At 25.9% G+C, this 23,273-nt stretch overlaps 1 protein-coding gene across 3 annotated transcripts in view; it reads left to right on the top strand.

Moving 5' to 3' along the window:
- The window catches only part of LOC100210397 (uncharacterized), a 105,339-nt gene that overhangs the window by 39,951 nt on the left and 42,115 nt on the right, over positions 1-23,273 (top strand). For all 3 annotated transcript variants that reach the window (XM_065804166.1, XM_065804167.1, XM_065804168.1), the window contains 9 exons: positions 9,599-10,786; positions 12,480-12,563; positions 12,660-12,902; positions 15,368-15,668; positions 16,495-16,722; positions 18,316-18,441; positions 20,661-20,814; positions 20,892-20,947; positions 21,047-21,295. In XM_065804166.1, the coding sequence (XP_065660238.1) occupies positions 9,599-10,786; positions 12,480-12,563; positions 12,660-12,902; positions 15,368-15,668; positions 16,495-16,722; positions 18,316-18,441; positions 20,661-20,814; positions 20,892-20,947; positions 21,047-21,295 (2,629 nt within the window). The remainder of the gene's footprint in view (positions 1-9,598; positions 10,787-12,479; positions 12,564-12,659; positions 12,903-15,367; positions 15,669-16,494; positions 16,723-18,315; positions 18,442-20,660; positions 20,815-20,891; positions 20,948-21,046; positions 21,296-23,273) is intronic.

Genomic DNA, 23,273 nt, shown 5'->3' with positions numbered 1-23,273 from the left:
ATTTGCAGATACCACTAGCATTAACACTGGAAAAAAGAATGGTGTTGTTGTAATATTGTAAGGTGTTTCAAAAAAAAGAGCCCTAGCTTATCACCTGCCCAGACCATGATTTAGTACTAAAATTTTTTTTCTTTTTAAATTTTGCAAATTCTAAGGGTTCCCTCAAGGGGTAAAAGGGTTAATTAGTAGGGAGTTTTGCACCATTTTTAAGACAATTTGTAGGAAGTGTTAAAAATAATATTTTCAAGTTTTTTTGTTGAATTTCCAAAAAATCTAGTTGGGTCTTCATTCCTTGAGTTTCTGCCCTTCCATGCCTAAACTTGTCAAAAACTAGCCACTACTTGTCTGTTATTAATGAAGTCAAACTAGGAGGCTCACCTTTATTGAAGTTAAGGCTGTTCAATATAGCTTAGTCCACTATTTGGCCCTCCAAAGGAAAACTGTTTCTTGGATATTTTTGTTAACTGTAAAGTTTTTTAGCCATATCTCCATTTTCTCTACATTCTTTATCTGCTTGGGAAAAAACTACCAAAGTGGGATCCAGATATCAAGTAAATCTGAGAATAGAGTTTGAAAAGCTCGAGAGCCAAGTAGATTCCATTTTTCAAATCTTTACCAAGTAGATTCCATTCTTAAAATTTACCAGTAAGCTTTTATATCTTAATAAATAGTATTAATTAACATTTTAAATCTCTTTAATCAATAATGAACTTTCTAACTTATTAATAAAATATTAAAAAGCTGTATACTCGTGCAGGTGTCAAAGAACCTAGCTTTGCTTTTAGAAACCACCATGTATAGAAAAGACAAATTAATAAAGCCATAACATTTATTTCTTTTTTGTGTTTGTCAGTCAGATTTTGAAATTCATTCATTAAAAGATACAATTTTAAATAGTATAAACCTTTTGCTAGTCCCAGTAAGTAAAATTTAAAACTATCTGAAGAGTTATTCTATAAAAATAATTTGGGTGACGGTACCCCCATGCTGGTGTGTGTCATAAGGTTACATTAATGAAAACACTGACAAATAAAAGCATTTTTCTGCAAAAAAAAGCAATGTTTACCAATAGAAAAAAATTAAAAATAAAAAAGTTCTAAACTTTCGAATTTGGGTGGTGCCAAAACTTACCCAAATACATTAAAATTGCTTTAAGTCAATATCTATTTCTTTGCCTAAATTGTCACTGGTGTAACTAGCAGAACTTAGATAATCTAAATCATTCTTATATATATATATAGAATTATATATGTGTGATAAGTACCTTAAATCCACTCAAAATTAGTTTCTAGACAAAAGTCTAAGGAACTAATAGACATTTAAGGAACCATAAGTTTAGATAGTAAGCAGCAGTCAGAAAGATCAACTGGACAATAAGGTGTAAAAGAAGAACTTTTGCTAGGACAACTACTAAGAACCTACAAAAACCCTCATTTTTGCTACACTATATGTAGAAATAAATAATATTGAATTATCGTTTTAGCAGTTGCTGATTTATTTTGGCAGAATTTTTTTGATTAACTTTTTGAAAGGCCCTTAGGATTTTTAAAAATTAAAAAAAAAAATCTTCATTACCTTTTTTTGAATATATATATATATATATATATATATATATATATATATATATATATATATATATATATATATATATATATATGTATGTATTTATGTATGTATGTATGTATGTATGTATTTATGTATGTATATATGTATATATATACATATGTAAATATATATGTATGTATGTGTATATATATATATATATATATATATATATATATATATATATATATATATATATATATCGTTTGATTTAGTGTTGTATTAAAATAATACAAAACTCTTGTTCGTTGAAAAGTGCTCAATATTTATGAAATTTTTTTTGATTATCTATAAATTTCAAAACAATAAATAAGAGCGATTTATAATTATAATTAAAAACGATAAAGAAAAAACTTTTATTATGGAACTTTAAGTTTCATGCCTAACAGCAATCATCAGCCATATATTACAAAATTAAAAATTAAACATTAAAATTACAATTAGAATTACGGTGGCATGAGTTCTAATGACTCCATGGAAACAAAATTTTTAATGTTTTAAAAGTATAACGTGATGTAAACCAACCAGGATCAATCTTTGGTATCAAAAAGAGGAAATAAGGAACTTATTTTTGTGCCTGCACTTCGATATTATTTCACTCCTTGTATTTAATAGGTTTTCTCCTTTATACATCAAAATTTGGAACTTCTTGTTCAAACGAAGGTTACAAACTCTTGCTGTTGGATTGTATGGTTTGCATTTTTTAACAATCTTCCATCTGACAAAAGGTGTTTAGTTTTTTTCTTTTAATTTCCATACTTCTTTTGATAGCTCTGTATCATTCTTGTACCTAACTGCATTAAAAGATTTTAAGTGGTTTGCATACCGAACTTTAAAAAGTGTTTCGCGAAGTCCAAAATACACTTTTTCTTTATACTCCGGATTGTTTGAATAGATGGTGGCCTGATAAACAATGTTGTTGGAAAGGCAATGGTTGTTCATTGGACATTTGGTTTTGTCAATGCAGTTGCATTTTATTTCATTAGTTTTTGCCTCCTTATGTAAAATGCTTTTATTGTGAGAGTTGATAATGGATTTTATGTTTGGCATGTAAGAATAGCTTATTTTGATTGTATTTCTATTAAATATTTTACGAAGTCTGGGGTTAACGGGAAAGTGGAGGTCGATGAGGTTCAAAAATCATTTACCTATTTTTGTAACAGCATTTGCACTGAAAGGAGGATTATACCAAATTATCTTGTGTTTATGGTTGCCGTTTGTTGATTTTATACTTGGATGGTATGTAAGTTCCCAATTGTAACCCGATTTTTCAAGGCTCCTTGATAAGGAGGAATACTTTCTTTAAAAATCGATTCACTTGACGATGCTGCTGATAATCTTAATTCAATAGTCTTAGGAATACTTTTTTTTACACTCGATGGATGATTAGAACTAATATGTATATAATTCAGTATATTATCTGGTTTGCGATATTGCTGAAAAGAACCATCGTTAAGGTTTAGCGTCAAATCGAGATAGTTAACTATTTTCAAATTACATTTAATAGAGATAAGAAGATTGTTATTTTTAAAAATTTGTACAAAATGTTTCTTTATCCTCTCCATTTCCTGACCATTTTTATTCCTAAATGTAGCTAGTCCATCATCTCGATATATACCGAAATTGCTTTTATCATAAAACTGCGAGATTTGATGCAAAATAAAAATCCCAACTAATTCATAAATTTCCGCGCCATCAAAGGCCCCCATAGTGACATCGAATAATCCTTCCTTTTTTTTAATCCAGGCAGTTCCATTGCTAAATAATAATGATTTTCTTGCATGGTGTATAAAACTCTTTTGTTCGCTATTTATTGTTAGATGTTGCTCTGCAAAAGTTATTGCATTTTTTAGTAGGTTTTCATTAATTGATGGATAAAAATCATTAATATCAAAGACTAAGAACTTACAGAATTGCTTTTCTTTTATGGTTTGAAACCAATGTATAACATTTTGAGTGTTTTGCCATTGGTTCACAAATAGTTTCTTTCTCAGCTCTGAATCAATGTTGGATACAATAGATTTTGAAATCCTTCCAATCTCATTTTTAGCAGGATTAATAAGTCTAACAGTTGGTTTATCTAGGAAGTTCTCTTTATGGTCTTTTAGAGTTATGAAACAATCTGCAGTACCATTAATTTCGATTTTATTCTATACATCATGGTTAATTAAAATTTTTTTACCTTGTTTATTTACTTGATCTTTGAGTTTAGAGTCCGCTTTTTTATACGTGGAAGCAATTGCATTATTAAGAAGATGGTTGTATTGATCTTTGGATAGTTTGTACATGTTTGATGTTTTATCGACTAGATTTAAAGTTTTTTTCGAGGTTCATATAGATTTTACATCGTTTGCTATTTTTTCTTGGAAAACATTGTTGATTTTCCGAAATTTGATAGTTTTAACAAGATTAATTAAATTATTTTTGAAAGCACACATTTCCTTAATTTGCGGAGGACATTTAGAAGAGTTAGTACCGTAGTTAACGTAATCGAGAGAATCTTTTTCATTCCATTGTTTCTTTATGAAAAAAAGTGCTTTCCACCTCATTCTTTTAATAAGCGTTTCGGTTTTTGCCAGTAATTGTAAAATATATTCTTTCTCTGATGGTATTGAGATATTTTTAAGAACGATACAGAGTTATCAAAAGAAGTATGGAAATTAAAAGAAAAAAACTAAACACCTTTTGTCAGATGGAAGATTGTTAAAAAATGCAAACCATACAATCCAACAGCAAGAGTTTGTAACCTTTGTTTGAACGAGAAGTTTCAAATTTTGGTGTATAAAAGAGAAAACCTATTAAATCCAAGGAGTGAAATAATATCGAAGTGCAGGCACAAAAATAAGTTCCTTATTTCCTCTTTTTGATACCAAAGATTGATCCTGGTTGGTTTACGTCACGTTATACTTTCAAAACATTAAAAATTTTGTTTCCTTGGAGTCATTAGAACTCATGCCACTGTAATTCTAATTGTAATTTTAATGTTTAATTTATATATATGAATATATATATATATGAATATATATATATATATATATATATATATATATATATATATATATATATATATATATATATATATATATATATATATATATATATATATATATATATATAAGTTATATATATATATTTATATAAGTTATATCTATATATATTTATATATATATATATAATTTATATATATATATATATATATATATATATATATATATATATAAGTATATATATATATGTATATATATATATATATGTATATACATATATATATATATATAAGCTTCAGATTGCCACTGTATTTCTGAGAAATTGGCTTCTAGTAGAGCTGACTTAATGAGGATGGGGGAGGGGGAATCAGTATATATTCCTAGGTACTGCAGTTTTAGGGGTCCCATTTTTTTCAGTTAAAAATTTTGTTTATTTCCTTTTTATGTTAATATGTTAGTTTTGGGACCCTGCTGTAACATAATAGTCTCAAGCCCCAAAATCTTGTGATCTGGCAATGGTTTCTAGGCCTAGAAAGAGGCATAATGATATTAAGCAACAGTTTATTTTTTTTTTGCACAATTGCTGCACATTTCTCATGTTTTAACTCAACTCATAAACTCAAATACAGTAGAACAATGATTTAAAATTTGTATTAAATTTCAAATTCTAAAAATGAAGTTAAAAAAGTCAAATTAAAAAAAAACATAAGCTGATCATATTGTGTTGTAATTCATAGTTTAAATCACTTCATATTTAAAACCTAATGCACAAAATGAAAATGGAGCTAAAATGTTCAAATTGTTGTTGGTCAGATTTTATACTTTATAAAATAAATAATATTTTATAAAAATAACGAAAGAACTTTTGCAATTTTCATGTAACGTAAGTTAACAAAAACATGATAAAGTTTTGTTTTTTCTAAAATTTTGCTAAAAAAACTCAACTTTTTTTAATAATATTTACGAAAGAATATTAAATGCTACGTTTTTATTTTAAAGTTTGAATAATGATTAAAGCACATTTTTATTTCAAATTTGTGTAACGTAAGTTAAAATTACATGCATTTACTAAAGTTCTGGCACTTTTTTGTTAAGTTTTTGTTTGCAAAATGAATAATGTCGTTACGCAATTCTTATTTTGTTGCGTTGGGTTGACAAGATTTAAAGTGAAATTTTATATTAGGAGAATTTAGAATAAAATTCTTTTTTTTGATGTAAATTAAAATTTTTCATATCGTTTTTTTTTATTAAATATACATAAATAAATAAAAATAAGAATTATATTAATATTTATATTTAGACATGAAAATAATAATAATAATAATTTGCTATTCTTCTAATGGGTCATTCCATATGAAATCATCCAGACCATGACACCCTTACGTCATAGAATTTGTTCATTTTTACCTCACTTGCAGTCCATATTAAAAAAATGATAACTGCGAAAGTTTTAGTTAAAAGTACACATGGATTCCAGAGATATCGTCAATTAAAATAATGCTTACTCAGCATTTTAGTGATTATCTAAAGCAACTGCAAAGCAACTTTGACATATAGTATCTTTATAATGGCTTAGGGAAATTTTCTAAAATTTGATACCCCAATAGACTTTTACTTGCGGAATCCAAAAAGAGCACCCACAAGACATGATTGTCTCATGTCAAATGCCTTGTTTATCCAATTTTGTTCAAAATTATTGACTTGTAAATTCATGATTTCTGGAGGTAAAATGAAGACTGTGGCCCAAAATCCAGAATAAAAAATTGTATATCATTATTTTATCTTAGGTCTACTAAAAAAACTTAGATTTATCAACTGTCTCTCTAATACTTGATCAAAATTTGCGTTTAAAAATTGTGTCTTTTTAGAAAAATTTAAATTTTGTAATAAAAGCATTTGAAATGTCTTTTACAAACAAACAATCAATGCCATGAAATCTTTATAACTTTTATTCCACCTAATGGCATCAATGAGAAATTTTGTATTTTGGCAATGTATGCATACACATACATTATGAGTACCTGGCACATTAGTTGTAATACAACATTTGGGTTTAAGAGTGCGAAACTTGAACAAACTGACTTTGACATTAGGGTAGTATTTTTTAAATGCAACATGTAGTTCATTAAAATTGAGTAGCAATAATCTTTATTAAACATGTAGGTTTTTCTTAACACTTACAAAATCTTTTTTTCCTGGCATCATTCTCAAAAATTCATCACTTTGATAAAAGTTAATCACTAAATTAACTGTTTCTGGTAAAAGTGGGTTTCCATTTGTTTTTTTTTGGGCAATAATAGAATTCCATGCTCATTTTTAACTTTTCTCACAGTTCGAACAAGATACTCAGACACTTCAAAGTAGCTTGATATCTTTGTACTTGTCCATGATTTTGGTGTGAGTGTTAGCATTTGCACCTTATGGCAATAAGAGTCAGTCTCTGAAATTTTTTTATTTATTTCATACATTAAAATGTCTAGATCATGGTCATTGTTAATGTTGTTGTTTGAAATGAGGCTTTTTATTTCTGTTTTTAAAGAAGTTTCTTTAATGCTATATGCTAATGAGACCATTTTTGCAACTCTGTCAATGGTGCTCTCAAACTTTTGTTTTGCTGCAGGCAATTTGCTGTGTTTTAAAAGACTATTTAGTTTGACTGGTGAAATTCCAAGCAATTCTATAGTGGTATCTAACTTTTTTCTCACTTTTTGATTCCCATTCCTCCTGTGAATTTAAATCTCCATCTACTACTGCTTTTTTGTAACATTTTCTACTGTTTTTAGTTTCTACTGCTTTTTTGTAACATTTACTGCTTCCAGTTTCTACTGCTTTTTTGTAACATTTACTTCAGAATTTCCAACCTGGGGTTACATAAACATTATTTCGTTGCAAAAATTTCGCCAAGTCTTGGGAAATCTTTGTATTACCTAAGAAACAAATTTAATTTTAAGTTTTTAAAATAAATGAAAATATAAAACTTTTTATAAATAATTAAATGTTTTTCTTTTAATTTCCATAACAATTCTGTTGTAAGTAATGTTAGATTACCTTTTATAGCAATTTTTTTACTTTCCTTGTGTTTTCCAAAGAATTGCAACACTTTGTAATTATTCTTTCAAAATATTTTTCATAGAATTGCTCATGATAACAACATATAATTCTTATTGAACAATATTTTTCCTTTAAATTTGCTCGCCATATTATTTCTTCTTGTTTTTCACAAAAAAGATCTTTGAATTAAACAAAACCTTGTTTTCTAGAAAATTCAGTTTTTTGGCAATGAATGTTAAGACTTTTTCCAATGTCACATTTTTCCATATTAAATATGTTTATTATTTATTATATTACCTGCCAAAAAAATACAAAAACAACAAAATTCACAATCATTCTTTAAGAAAATGCAAACAAGCAAAGTACAACCTTTGAAAAGAACAAAACAAAATATGTGCTTGTTTTTGATATATGAGGTAAGCATTCACCAATTTGATAATTATTTTTTAATAATTATTTATTACTATATCATTTAATGTATTTAAAAAAAAAAAATCCAGGGAGATGGGAAGGGGGCAGAGGTGGTCAGAGGCCCTCTGACCCTCCCTTGGCCTATGGCTATAATCGTCCTAAACTAGTCAATAAATTTGACGTCTTTATTCAAATAAATGTTTTAAAAAACATTTCAATTGCTTTTATTACAAAATTTAAATTTTTCTAAAAAGACACAATTTTTAGGCGCAAATTTTGATCAAGTATTAGAGAGACAGTTGATAAATCTAATTTTTTTCAGTAGACCCAAGATAAAATAATGGTATACAATTAAACTTTTTATTCTGGATTTTAGGCCACAGTCTTCATTTTACCTCCCACAATAATGAGTAAAAATCTATTGGGGTATCAAATTTTAGAAAATTTCCCCAAGCCATTATAAAGCCATTATTATGCTGAGTCAGCATTATTTTAATTGACAATATCTCTGGAATCCATGTGTACTTTTAACTAAAATTTTTGCAGTTATTATTTTTTTAATATGGACTGCAAGTGAGGTAAAAATGAACAAATTCTGAGATGTAAGGTGTCAAAAATATTTTTTTTGCATGATTTATAATGAAATTACCCTAATATAAAAAAGTTAGTTAAAATCTTTTTTATTTTTGTTTTAGTAGAACAAATCGTTAGTAAATGCAATTTAGGGGGTCATCCATAAAGTACGTCACCCTATATTTGTCAATTCTCAACCCCTTCCCTCCTGTCACAAATGATCACATATACCTAAACATATACAATCACATACCCCTCTCCCTCCTAAACTGTGATAGTAGTTTTTACGTCAAAAATATTTTAAGGGATTTTAAATGTAAATACTTTGCATTTTAAAAATTCAACCTAATGAAAATATGTATAAACAAAAGAAGTGTTAGTAAAAACTTCAACAAACCAACAACCAAACAACAAACGGATTTTCTTATTTAAATAAAGGTGTAATACTAAAGTAATTTTTTAAAGTTGCTCTTGGTCTTGCAGAAAAACTGTTTTCGATTTGATAACGAGTGATGTAACATAAGTTAAATACATAGTATCAAAAAAACAAGTTTTTTTTTTTTTAGAGTTCTCAACATCTTGTGAAAGTTTCTAATACAAACCACTTTACTGATTTACAGAAATCTGACCTAAAAGTTGAAGCAATTTTTCTAACTTGTTTTCCGTGTCATGTAAGTTAAGTGGCATTTTCAGTAATAAGTTTGCTCTCTTTTGGCCAAACTCTAAACTTTTTAGCTCATTTTATTCTTTAGACTAACGGCTTTCATACAAAATAGCTCAAAGTTTAATTTACAGTTTAAATAGGCAAATATTTCAGTTGTTGCGCGTGTAACATAAGTTAAAAATGGATTTGCCCATGTGTATATATATATATATATATATATATATATATATATATATATATATATATATATATATGGGACTTTAATTTTAAATTTAAATATTACATTACTTTTGTGTTTTTTTTAATGCAGGTATTTCACATGTAATGTGTTTACAATCAATGCAAGTGCATCAATTTTTTTTGCAAACTCAAAGGGTAGTTTGGACACTGCGTTAGTTTATAATTCCACAGATGTAACTGTTTTTTGTTTGTTGTCTCCGTTAAATGTCATAACAAATCCGGTTATTTCGCTAAATAAGAATATTTACTTATCTCTAAATAAAAATTTAATTTTAAGCATAAATCAAAATAAAGGATTGCATATGACATACTTAATTGATTGGGGAGATGGTATTTATGAAATTGAAAATCAAACCATGAATCAAAATCCAGTTCCATTTCAAATACAGCATAAGTATAATAAAGAAAACCACTACAATGTTAATGTAACATGTTACAACTTGATGCAGAATTCAAGCTTTTTGGTTCAAATAATAGTAAAAAATTGCTCAGTGCCTGAAGTCAGTTTTTATTATGGAACCACTACAAGTCCAATGAATATTATACGAAGTATTGGAGGTGATGTAACAGCATTTGTGGAAAATATTAATAGTTTTTGTAAATCTGAAAGTTACAGTTTTAAATGGAATCTTGCAAGTTCCACTTCAAACACTACTGTTAATGGCTTTTTATCCAAGCAAAAAGTTACTTATTCAATTAAAAAAAATTCACTTGATATTGGCATTTATATATTAACGTTGCAATATAATTATGGACATATCACAAATTTTTATACTGCTTACATTAATATTATATTTTCTCCTTTGTATATGGAAATTGATAATGGATTTTTTTCTTCTATTGCTCATAAAAAGAAAATTGGAAATGAAACCTTGTACCAAAATTTTACAATAAGTGCAAAGTCTAGTTATGATCCAGATGATCCAATGATTGGAACTCAAAAAATCTCCTTCAATTGGAAATGTAAAGTTGCTTCAAATTTTTCATATGCTCAAGAAATTATGGCAAACTATAAATCTTTGAACTTGACTTATTTTAGTGACACATGTTTTGATCAAAATTGGATAAGCATTCCGTCTATTAGTTCAGAAGTATCTTTTAGTACACAACAGTTTCTTGAGGGTATAAATTATCATGTTAAAGTTTGTGGAACAAAGAATGTTGGGAAAGATTTCAAGTCATCATACAAAAACAAAACAGGTTGTTTCACTCAAGAACTTCAAATAATTGCTGGTGGACTACCAACTGTTTCTGTTAGGTTAGTTTTATTACTTTAATTTGTTATTTAGTTTGTTTTAAAATTGATTTCCTTATATTTTTGGGAAATCACTTTTTTTTTAAGTTATTATATAATGTAATCAATTAAGATGTGATAGTTATTGCTTCATAAATTATTGGTAAAGAATTAAAACCCAACACTTTCCTGGAAGTTCAACACTCAACTTTTTTCTCCCTAAAATGGCCTTGTCTGTAAAAATTTGTGTTTCAGAGTTATAAAATTAAGGAAAAGTTAAACAACTTTTTTAAAAAAAAATTAATTCATCTTGACTAATAATAATAAAAATAAAACATCAATATTAACAATTTTTCAATATTAACACAATAGTAATAGTCACTGCATGTTCACATTATAGACTTTTAGTGACAACCATTTACAATATTCAGTTAATCAATGTCAATATATTTACAGTTAATAATTAAACTTTTCATTTTTATTTTCAACTAAAAACAAAAGTGATCTGACTAAAATTTCTTTCCTTATGTTTTTAGTTTACTTTTATACAAAAAAATTTATTCCAGAATGTAAGTATAAGTCATCTTTATGATAAATTGGTGATGAGTAATTGAATAAAAGTGTTGTACTGCTCTTAAAACTCTATTATCCTGCATGTCAAGGTGTAGGCTAGGTTAGCTTGTGTAACAGACTGCATAGTCTGGCCTAGCTCTATTCAGTTAGTAATGGTAAATTTATTTATTTAAAAAGAGATGTAAGTTAACAAGTTACAAAAATTGGTGAGACACTGTTGATTAAAAAAAATCATTAAAAAAGAGTTACCTTCAGCAAACATACTTAATAACAACAAAATACAAACAAACAAGCAAAGAATCTAAAGACATTAAGTAAAAACTAGAAAAACAAAATAAACAATATAAACTTTAGGAAAATTTAAGTTTACTTTTTTTGTGTAGTTTCATTTGTAACTTTTTCTTAATCATAAACCTTATAAAACAACTTATTATTTAAAGAATTTTTTTTACACAAACAAACACATACTTACCAGCTGTTTTTACACAAGCGAACACATACTTATCAGCTCTTTTTTCACAAGCAAACACATGCTTATCAGCTGTATTTACACAAGCAAACACATACTTATCAGCTGTTAAATAATAACACTTATGATAGATTCAGCCCTTGGATTTAAGGTCAACATTTGGCAATGTCGACCTCATCTTTCTTAATTCCGAGGGTTGTAGATTGGTAAAGAAATTTAATAGTGTTTTGCAGCATGGTTGTCACTAACACAATTACTATTGGGGCTCTTAACACCACTTAGCTATGCTTTATTATCCTTCCCACTTAGCCTCCTAGTACTTCCTTAGATAAAAAAAATAAATATTAGTCCAGATTTAAATTAGTATGAATCATGAAAAAAGACTTTTGAAGACCAGTAGAAAATAACTTGATTTTGAAAAAAAAAAAAGATTAAAATTTCTTTTAACACTTTCTGAATCTAAGAAAGTTTGTATTAAATGCTTTTTAAAAAAAAATATTAAAATTTTAAAGACAAAATTTCATTGTTATATGATTTATTAAAAGTTAAAATGATATGATTGTTTCCATTTTTTAAGGTCAGTTAAAGTTGTTTGAGAAGTTAAGAAGTTGAGGAGTTCAGTTAAGAAGTATAGTTATATATTAATACAAATTAATAAAAAAGCTTGTTTATTAGATGCATTTCAAATTGTGATACAAAACTAAATTTTAAAGATCGAGTAATTTATTCATACTTCTGTGAAGATTGTGGTTCTCAAAGGTAACTTAATTTGTTTAAATTAGTTTAGTGAATCGTTCATAGGCAATCAATTGATCATCGTGAAATTTTATAATTGCTTCTTTTTGCATCTTTAAGACTAACAGCAAAATGGATGATAACAGATGATGCAGGAGATATTCCTTCTGAAATTTTGTCTCCAAATGCTACCACAACTGGTTTTCTGATCCCCAGTCTTGTAATTAACAAAGACATACTTCTCGAAAACAAAAAATACACTTTTACATTAGAAGTTGGATTCTCTGATTCATTAAAACGATTGTTGTTTAATTTTACAAGGATCACATGTTCTCAACCATCTTCAGGAGTTTGTTACATAAAGTAAGCATTGTTTTTAGATCTTTATTTTGATTTGATTTTGAAATTATAAAAAAAATATGGGCAGACGTTTTTTTTATTACTATGAAAAGATTACCTTTTTTGTGGTTTTATGTATTTATGTTTAGTTGTTTATTTTTTTATTGTTTCAGAAACCCTAAAAAGTTATTTATTTTACTGTTGGACCAACAATTAAAGAATTAAACTTGTAATCTAAAAAGTATATCAATATAAATATAAAATAGAATAACTAATGTTTTTTAAAAACAAAAATCATACATACATACTGATGCTATTGAAATAAAAATATCTCCAAATGTGGAAGCAAATTTAGTACTGCATACCTAAGGTCAGTTAAAGTTGTTTGAGAATTTAAGAAGTTGAGGAGTTCAGTTAAGAAGTATAGTTATATATTAATACAAATTAATAAAAAAAACTTCTACCTAAGTACCTATATATAAGAAAACATCAATTAATAAAAATTCTTTTAACACAAATTTGTTATTAGAGATTTTTGCTGGATTGTGGTTTATTATCAGCTCATAAAATTATACAAAATTTTTGAACATTAAAAACGGTTTAAAATTAACTGACTTCAGCTTCTTTCTTTTTTACGCAAAAATGTAAAAAATCATTAGTACCTCTGTATTTCTTGAGCTTCGTGCACTTTACAATCAGATTTTTTTTTGTGTACTTAAGTATCTAGTATAAAATATAAGCTGTCATTGCATAAATTTACAAAGGATTTAGGACTTATATTCATCAATAATTTTTAAGTTTCATAGCATTATCTCTCAGTGTTCAAAAATTTAATATCAGTATAAAAATTCAGTATCAAGTATAAAGTATAAGCTGTCATTGCATAAATTTATAAAGGATTTAGGTTTATTCAGACAATATGTATGTTTATAAAACAGAAATTAAAGTAAAAAAATATTGTCTACTTTAAATATAGAAAATTTTCTATATTGTGTTGCATTCTTGTTTCCAATTGAGTTTTATACATGCAAAGTTTTGTATTTAAATATTTGGTCATTAATTTGTATTCAATTTTTTTTTTTCAATCGTTTGTATTTTTTGTCTACTTTTGTATTCTATTCAGTTGTGTTTTATAAATGCAGCGTTTTGTATTTAAATATTTGATAATTAATTTGTATTCAAATTTTTTTTCAATAATTTGTATTTAAATAGTTGTTCATTACACTATGACTAGAGGTATTTTGTGTTTTTGATGTTGTTTGTGTAATTTAGATGTCCATCTTTTTTTTTTTTTCAAATGTTATTAAAAAATAACCCATTTAGTTTTAAAATAATAAATGATTCTAGGAGGGAGTAGGATAAAGAAGAAGGATAGTATTGATATATAATAGTAGTTGCTTAGTAGTAGTTATATAATAATTCTTTGTTAATCTTGCACTTTATAAATGTTTTCAAGATAGAGTTGCATTTTAGAAAAGTACTATTATTCTTTGTTATATATAAACCTTTAGTGGCTGTAGTCAAAATTTTCACTCCCATTTCATACTCTTCTTTTTATAATAAGAGTTTAATCACACACTAATTTCTAAGAAGAAATGAAGCCAGTGTTCAATATTAAAACCATGCTTTGTACTTTTTGGGTTCTCAGAGGGTTTTGTTAGTATTCTGAGCAGAATTTAAATTCAAGATTTAAAGTCATTTAAAGATATAGTTTAATTTTTTTTTTCAAGTTGCAAAGAGTTTTGAGCTGTTTCTAAATATATACAAATCGAGTTAAAGTTTTTCATTAGTTTTTTTAATAAACTTTGTTTGACTGAAGAAAAAAAATTTCGTTCTACCCAATGAAACTAGATGTATTTTTCATATCACCATAGTTTGCATCTTTGATAAAGCCAAGTCTTGTATTTTGAATTTTAACTCTGGTACCATTTTGACAAGTTAAAGGTTTGTTTAAAACTTTAAGGAGGTTTTTACCATTGACTTGGTTTTGTTATTGTTGAAGTTGCTGTTGTTGTCTGATTTATTTGTTGCTTATCATTAAAGTTAATCTTAAGTTATTTTTTTGCTTTGTTTCACTACTTTTGTGTTGTAAATACTCTTGTTGTAAATAATGTCTTAGTGTTACAAGACTGAAATATTTAAAATGCCTCTATTGTTTTCTTTTCTTCAGAAATACAGAAATGCATTTATTTCTTAACAGAAATGTATACATTTCTATTAAGAAAGTTTATATAATTTTAACAAAAGTAATAAATTTTGATATAAAGTTATAGTTTTGATAGTGATATCACTAAGACAGATACATGAAGCCTAATAATTTTTACATGAATATTTATAACACAATAATAAAAATATTTTTAATATCTTAAATAATATTTAATACTGTTATAGATATTTATGATTTTTCTTAACAGACAGACTGATGGTACAGCAATCTTAAATCTTTCTTAAATTCAATTCTATTTGATAAATATATTTTTTTTATACAGTCCAACTGATGGCTATGCCCTAGAAACCTATTTTAAACTTGTCTGCTACAATTGGATTGATTTAGATGGCTTTCTGAGCTACAAATTTTTTTATAATACTAATCATTTTCATCAAATGAAGCTCAGTAGTACAACAACTGTTGATTATCCTATGCTTAATGCTGCAACTATAGATCAACCGAGTTTAATTGACTTTGTGATGGGTCCTGGTGATGAAAATAATGATTACAAAATTAACATCATTATTAAAGTATATAATAAATACAATGCATACAAAGAATACAACCAACTTTTCATTAAAGTAGATGTTTTAATTTTCTATAGTTTTTATCTATTCACATTTTATAAGCATGACGCTCTGCAATAAAATCTGATTTAATACTTTAAATGATTCAGGTTTTCAAAAAATTTGATTCTAAGATTTCTAAAGCAAACAAAACGTTTAAGAAAAGTAATTCTAATTATTGGTTATTTGTTAAAAATTTAAATTTAGGTTTTTCATTTGATTTTTCAAAGAAGTAAAACAAATTACAATTAAACAATTAAATATAAAGTTATTACATAAAGGTTTTTTTTCTCAACATCCTTTAATTCAATGTGTGCAGTGCTAACAGAGTTGTTAAAGTTGAAGATCAAACTTGCTTACAAAGTGAGTACTCTTTTACTACAGCAGTACCGCATGTTTTTGTTGTTATTTGTTTAACCTTAAACAGTTTTTTTTTTTTAAACATGTCATAAGTAATGCTTTTTAAAATAATCAAATAATTATTTGATTATTTCTAAAAACATTACTTAGGATACATTTAAAATACAATAAGTAATAATCTAGTTATTATGTGCTTATAATTTAAATGATCAAAAATAACAACATTTCAATCTTTTTTATCTATTAAAAATAATTGTGAAATTAATTTTGTTTAATTAAAAATAATTTTTATCCACTATAGACAAGGTTTGTCTAAAGTTACACTAAAAAGCAATTGGTTAGATAATCAAACTTTTAAAACAATCTAAATTTGTTTCATAAACTAAGCATTAAACTGTATTTTGTTCCTGAGCGTCACAATTTATTTCTTAATATTTTATGTTTAGAAGAATTATTTTTAAGTTTTTAAACTTATTTACAGGTGCAACCCAGTAATAAACCTATTAATTTAACAGCATTGTTGGCTGGGATGCACTCCAATGATACACAAAGTATTGCTAATGTTGTTCAAGCAGTTAGCTCTGCTATCAACCTAAACTCATCAACTTATTCTAGTAACACACTTACACCTTTAAATATGTTTACAAACATGGTTGATATTGATGCTATTAATCTACAAAAGCAACATGAAATTTATTATTTGCAAAAGGTAAGGTTTACTTTTTGAGAGTTTAAAAATCACAAATACTTTTTGGAATTTGTACTACTGTTTGGGAATATGTCAAATATCTTACAAGATAAAAAATTATAATATGTATTTAGTACGCTGTTCAGTTTGACATGACATGGTCAAGGGTTTTGGTTTAAATCTTGATTTTATTATATTTTCTGTTTTGTAATCTGCAAGTAACATTTACAGTGATTATTGTGCAGCCTTGTATTAAACTAAAAAAAAATAGTAAAGATCTAGTATTATTTGACTGGTTGTCATTAAATTGTTACTTCTTCAATGCTATGTTTGTAAAGATTTTATTCGCATTCTGTTTATAAAGGTTTCTTCAATAAATATATTCTATAATAAGTTGAATCAAACATAATATTATAATAATTGTTAAAAAAAATAAAGTATTATATTATTTATATTTTTTTGCTTGTTTGTTTTTGTTTTTATTTTTCAACTTGAGAGCATTTGATAGCGGAATAAGTTTTTTTTTTGTTTGACTTAATGTTAATAAAACATTTATTTTTCAACTTGAGAGCATTTGATAGTGGAATAAGTTTTTTTTTTTTTGACTTGATGTTAACAAAACATTTATAATTAGAATGTTGAATAATTTCCAAGAGAATGTTTATTGTTAATATTTTCAATTGATGTGCATGTGATGGTTGAACAACATTGTTTTTTCTTGGCTGATAGATTGTTTAAGATTATAAATAACATTTGGTACTTTTGTAGCATGTTCTTATGTCTTTAAAATTATGGCTTTAAATATAGCTTTAAAATTTTCTAACCAAACTAACTCTAAATGCAGATTACCATTTTTTACATTTGTGTTTAAGATTATGTCATTTTTGAAACTAGCACCTTTATTATGTGATTTTTTTTCAAGGCATCAATGGTACCAAACCAAGGCCACATTTTAGTACCACATGGTATGTTGCTATGGTAATGTTGTTCTTGACCTAATCAATTCCATGAAGTTATGAGAATTATGATCATCCCCAAAAATTTTTCTTTTTTTTTTTTAATGAATTTAATAAAAAACAAAAGAAATTGTTAAATATAGTTATAAAATATAACATTCTAAAGAGAAAAACAAAAACCTAATTCTATGATTTCAATTTTATCTTAAAGTATACCCTAGCTAGACTATATTTAAATATATCCAGCTAAAAATACTATTCCTAAGAAAACAAAAAATGGATAATTTTAAAACTGAAAACAACCATAAGGAATAGAGAACATACAAATTTTCTAACAACTTAAGAAAAAGGTTCCTTTTTTATACAACTCATTAAATTATAAATTGAATAACTACTTCAAGCAGTTTGTTTTCTTTTTATTAATATCTCATTATCTTTTTATATTGTTTTTTTTTTTGTGTTTTTTTGTGTTTTTTTTTTTTTTGTTTTGTTTTTAACAATGCTCTTATTCATCTAACTTCTTTGACAACAATTAATTTTTTTCTTTATTTTTTAAAAATTTATTTATTCATATAATTATTTGTTAATTTTTTTCTATTGTAACAATGTTTTTCTTATTTCATATGTTCAAGCTTACACGTTTTTTTATTGTTCAAAGTCACGCACAGAAATGATCACTTTACTCAACAATGCACCTGTCCATGATATGAGTTCATTCAAATCAGTAGGTGATGCTTTGGTATTATCCTCACACAACCCAATAGAGTTGGTTCCTAAAACTCAGGTATTTAAGTATTTTTATAAACAATCTATACTTTTAAATGTTTTTTTTTGGTACATACAAGCTCTAACATTTGGAAGCTTGCCCAAATGCGCCTGTATTTCAATTTTATTAAAAAAAAACTTTCTTAAGCAGTTTTTGACAATATGTTAAGTTTTTTAATTACAAGAAACTCAATAATGTTCCATACCTCATTATTACAAAATTTAACGACAAAACTATTTTACTATGGGGAATGTCAAACAGGGTGAATCTGAGGATGAATCTAAGTTTTCTAACAAGTAATCAATTAAATTAAACTAAAAAGGAAAAAATGAATTGTTTTGAAAATAGAACAAAATTATTTTTGGTCTCGTTAATTTTGATACATGGTGAACATTATATTGAACACTAAATATAACAGGTATGATATTGATGTGCTGCATTCTTTTACAACATGAGGATGAACTAAATCACAACCAGCTGATTTCAACAAATATAAAAAATCCTCAAGTCATTTCAAGTTGGTATATAGTGAATTAAAACAGGAATAAAAATGATATCAAGAGAAATATAAAACAATTAAAAAGAAGTGTAACTAACAAATTCAAATCAAATCCTAAAATGCTTTTTAAATATACCAATGGGACCTTCAAATTAATTTTTTTACACAAAAATATTTAAAAAATCAATTAAAACAGCTGAAAGAAACGAGTAGTTATAGGTGAAGTTGTGACAAACTAGGTTGATATACTTAGTGGTGTACCACAAGAATCTGTTCTAGAACCTCATCTTTTTGAGATATAATTTTTTTTACTAGAATTGCCAGAAAATTTAAATAATGTCATTTATACGCTAACAATATTTATACGCTAACAATAGTTAGTGTTCTTATTTCTTCTTAAAATGGTTTCAAGTGTTTCAAAATGACATAAATAAACTTGACAAATTGTCTACAATATGGAAATTAGGATTAAATTTTGAGAAAATGTTGAGTTATTCACTTTGGCTCAAATATTATAAAATATTTGTGTTTTAGCAATTCATATTGTACAATGATAAGTTGATGGAAATGAAAAAGTAAAATCTAGAATAAGACACTTTATTAGGTGAAATAATCCAAATGATACATGCAGTTAGTAAAGCAAATATGCTTTACTAATTGCATCTACTCTCTTACTAAATGATAAATTCAAATACACAGATAAAGATCTAATAAAAACAATTTATTGTATGTACGTTAGACAAAATTTAGAGTTTTCCATTTAACCATCTCTATTATACAAAAGATATTAATAAATCAAAACTATAAAGAGTTAAGACATTTTAAGTACAAGAAAAAAATTAGAAGATTTTGGATGACAACTAGATGTTATGAGGCGACTTGATTTAACTATTCAAGATATTTAAAGGTATTGAAATAATTGGTATCAAACTTTTATTCTAATTTATTTATTGATTTATTACCCTTTTGTTTGAACTTGCTAATTTTAATAATTATATACTCTAATTTATTCATTATGTACTCTACTTTATTTTGTTCATTATATTCTCTGCTTTATTTTGTTCATTATGTACTCGACTTTGTTTTGTTCATTATATACTCTACTCTATTTTATTCATTATGTACTCAACTGTGTTCATTATATACTTTACTTTATATTACTCGATATATATTCTATTTTACTCATTATGTACTCGACTTCATTTATTCATTATATACTTAACTCAGTTTTATTCATTATGTACTGTTAAAAATATAAAATTCTTAAATATCTTGCATCTATTTTTCACATGCAGTAATTAGTTACTATTAAATGTTTCATCAAAAAACTTTTTTAATGGTAAAAAAAAAAAAAGTTATTCCTACATAAATTAAAATAAGTATAAATTATTCATATATGTAAAATGAACATAAACTATTTAAATTGTTGTTGTTGTTTTTCCATAGAATACATCTATATGAATCTGTATTTTTTTTTTTTTTTATCAATAATCTTATTAAATTTATTGTTTTACATGGAATTAAACTTGTTTGTCCATAATTCTGATTGTAATTAAAAGATTCTCTTAAACATTGTTACCCACAGTAGTAATATTTTTAAACAAATAAAAGTTATTTTAAATAGTTTTCATTAAGATAAAAATGGTTAGCTTGAACAAGATATGTTTAACTTTTTTTATATATATATCTTTGGTATTTTTAACATTTAAAACAAATTTTTAACTTTTCTGATTTTTAGGAACAGGCAGCAAATATTATTACCAAATTAGCTGATCTTCTTACAAAAGAGAATCTTAAATTAATTGGAGCAGACAGTTTTGATACTATGACTCAACCATTTGTAAATTCCATATCAAACTTATTTAAGGCTAATTTTGACTACAACATACCGGGTATAGTAAATCTTTTATTTTATGTTCTTAATTTTTTTTTTTTTTAAATAAAGAATGTAAACTAAAACTTTTTATAGGAGAAGATTTTCTCGTTGTTCAAACAACAACATCAGCATCTTCATCCAATCTAGAAGTAATAATTATTTATAGCTCTGAGTTTTGAAATTTTATTGAAATATTTAATTAAATAACAATTTTAATAACTTTGTAACAAAATTTATAATTTATGTAGAGCAGTGAAAATGTAGTAACCAAGTTGTTAAAATCTTTGGAAAACTACTTTGTAGCAGCACAATCCTATAAAGTTCCTGGTGAAAATACAACCATTGGTGAAACAAAGCAGTTTAATTTTGTATTAAAAAAAGATTTTCTAAGTGATTTTAGCAACACTCAGATTGGTTCAATTGATGGCGGATTTACTCTTCCAGATTTTATAGATATGTTCAATGAATCCATACAAAACTCACAAGTCCTAATTAATGTATGGCTATAGTCCTTATTTAAATGTATATATAGATATATATATATATTTTTTTAAATATTCACCTCTTCAAGGCCGAGAAGGCCACTACAGATGAGGAGGCTACTTATTAGTGGTTATAACCCTCTCTTAACTCTATAGCTCCGAAACACGAACCTTGACGAGCAAGGCCGCTGCGCGGAGAAACAAGTTGAGCGCGGTACTACCAGGGGCGTGGTGGGGATATATATATATATTTATGTATATATATTTATATATATATCTTTATATATATATATATATATATTTATGTATATATATATATATATATCTTTATATATGTATATATATTTATATATATATATATATATTTATATATATATACACATATATATGTATACTTATATATATATATATATATATATATATATATAATATATATATACAAATATAGTAATCTATATTTGCATATATATATATATATATATATGTATATATATATATATATATATATATATATATATATATACATATATATATATATATATATATATATATATATATATATATATATATATATATATATACATATATATATATATATATATATATATATATATATATATATATATATATATATATATATATATATATATATATATATATATATACATATATATATATATATATATATATATATATATATATATATATATATATATATATATAATCTATTCCTGCCCAATATTCGCCGGGAATAGATTCATACAAGTTAGTTATAAAATCCTGGGGTATGTTGTGCCATTCTCTTTAAAGTTCTTCAAAACATTCTTCAGCATTTCGGGGAGCATGTTCAACCTTCTTTCTGTCCAGGTAATCCCAAATATGCTCAATTATATTCAAAACTGGACTCTGGGGAGGCCAGGTCATCAATTCCAGTACTCCTTCCTCTGCTATTTCATTTAAATAATTTTTGCCATTCGGGAACAATGTTTTGGGTCATTGTCCTGCTGCAGAATAAAATTATGACCTATTAGTCTTATTCCGGATGATACAGCATAGTGCATTAGGATATCCACATAACGTTGCCCGGTGAGTCGCCCCCTATTCTGAACAAATCACCTACTCCAGATGAAGATAAACAGTTCCAAACTTGTAAAGAGCCTCCTCTTTGTTTAATAGTAGGGTTTAATACTCTGGTTGATAGGCTTCTTCAATTCTTCAAACATATTGGTGTCCTTTTATTCCAAAAATTTCGAATTTGGACTCATCGGTGTACAGAACCCGATTAAACATTTCCTGGGCCCAATCTTTGTGTTGTTTTGCATATTTAAGTTGTTTTTCTTTATTCCCACACCGTAATAATGGTTTTCGAATTGCAACACACCCTCTTAATTCTGATTTAAGTAAGTGCCGTGGAATAAAAGAAGAGCTGACATTTTTCCCAATTGCTGTGTTAATGTCTTTTGCCAGCTCGATTGATGCTTTTTTTGTATTTCTTAAAGACAGGGTTTTTAAATATTTATTGTCATCTTTTGTTAGCTTAGGAGGTCTACCACTTTTCTTTCTATCTTCAAGGGAGCCAGTTTCTCTGATTTCTGTAACAGCATTCTTCGAATATCCTGTTTTCGATGTAGTTGTTATGACACATCGTTTTAATAAATAAACAAACAAATTCCTCATGTTTCCTCATCAATTTTGTTTATTTATCCAAAATAATATATATCTCTCAACTTTTCTTATATATTATTAAACTTAAGTACAGCTTAAAAAAATTACATAGGGAAAAAAAGTTGTAAATATGTCTAATTATACGGGTGGTCTAAAACTTATTCACAGTATTGTATGTATGTGTATATATATATATATATATATATATATATATATATATATATATATATATATATATATATATATATATGTGTATGTATATGTATTTAGCGGGTGTATTTTTTAGAGGTATAAAACTTTGAAATGGAATAAAACAAGGTGTTTTTTT

The sequence above is a fragment of the Hydra vulgaris genome, chromosome 08 (genome assembly GCF_038396675.1).
Source record: "Hydra vulgaris chromosome 08, alternate assembly HydraT2T_AEP".
Taxonomy (NCBI): domain Eukaryota; kingdom Metazoa; phylum Cnidaria; class Hydrozoa; order Anthoathecata; family Hydridae; genus Hydra; species Hydra vulgaris.
The sequence above is the reverse complement of the archived record's forward strand: the minus strand, read 5'-3'. Positions and strand labels throughout refer to the sequence as shown.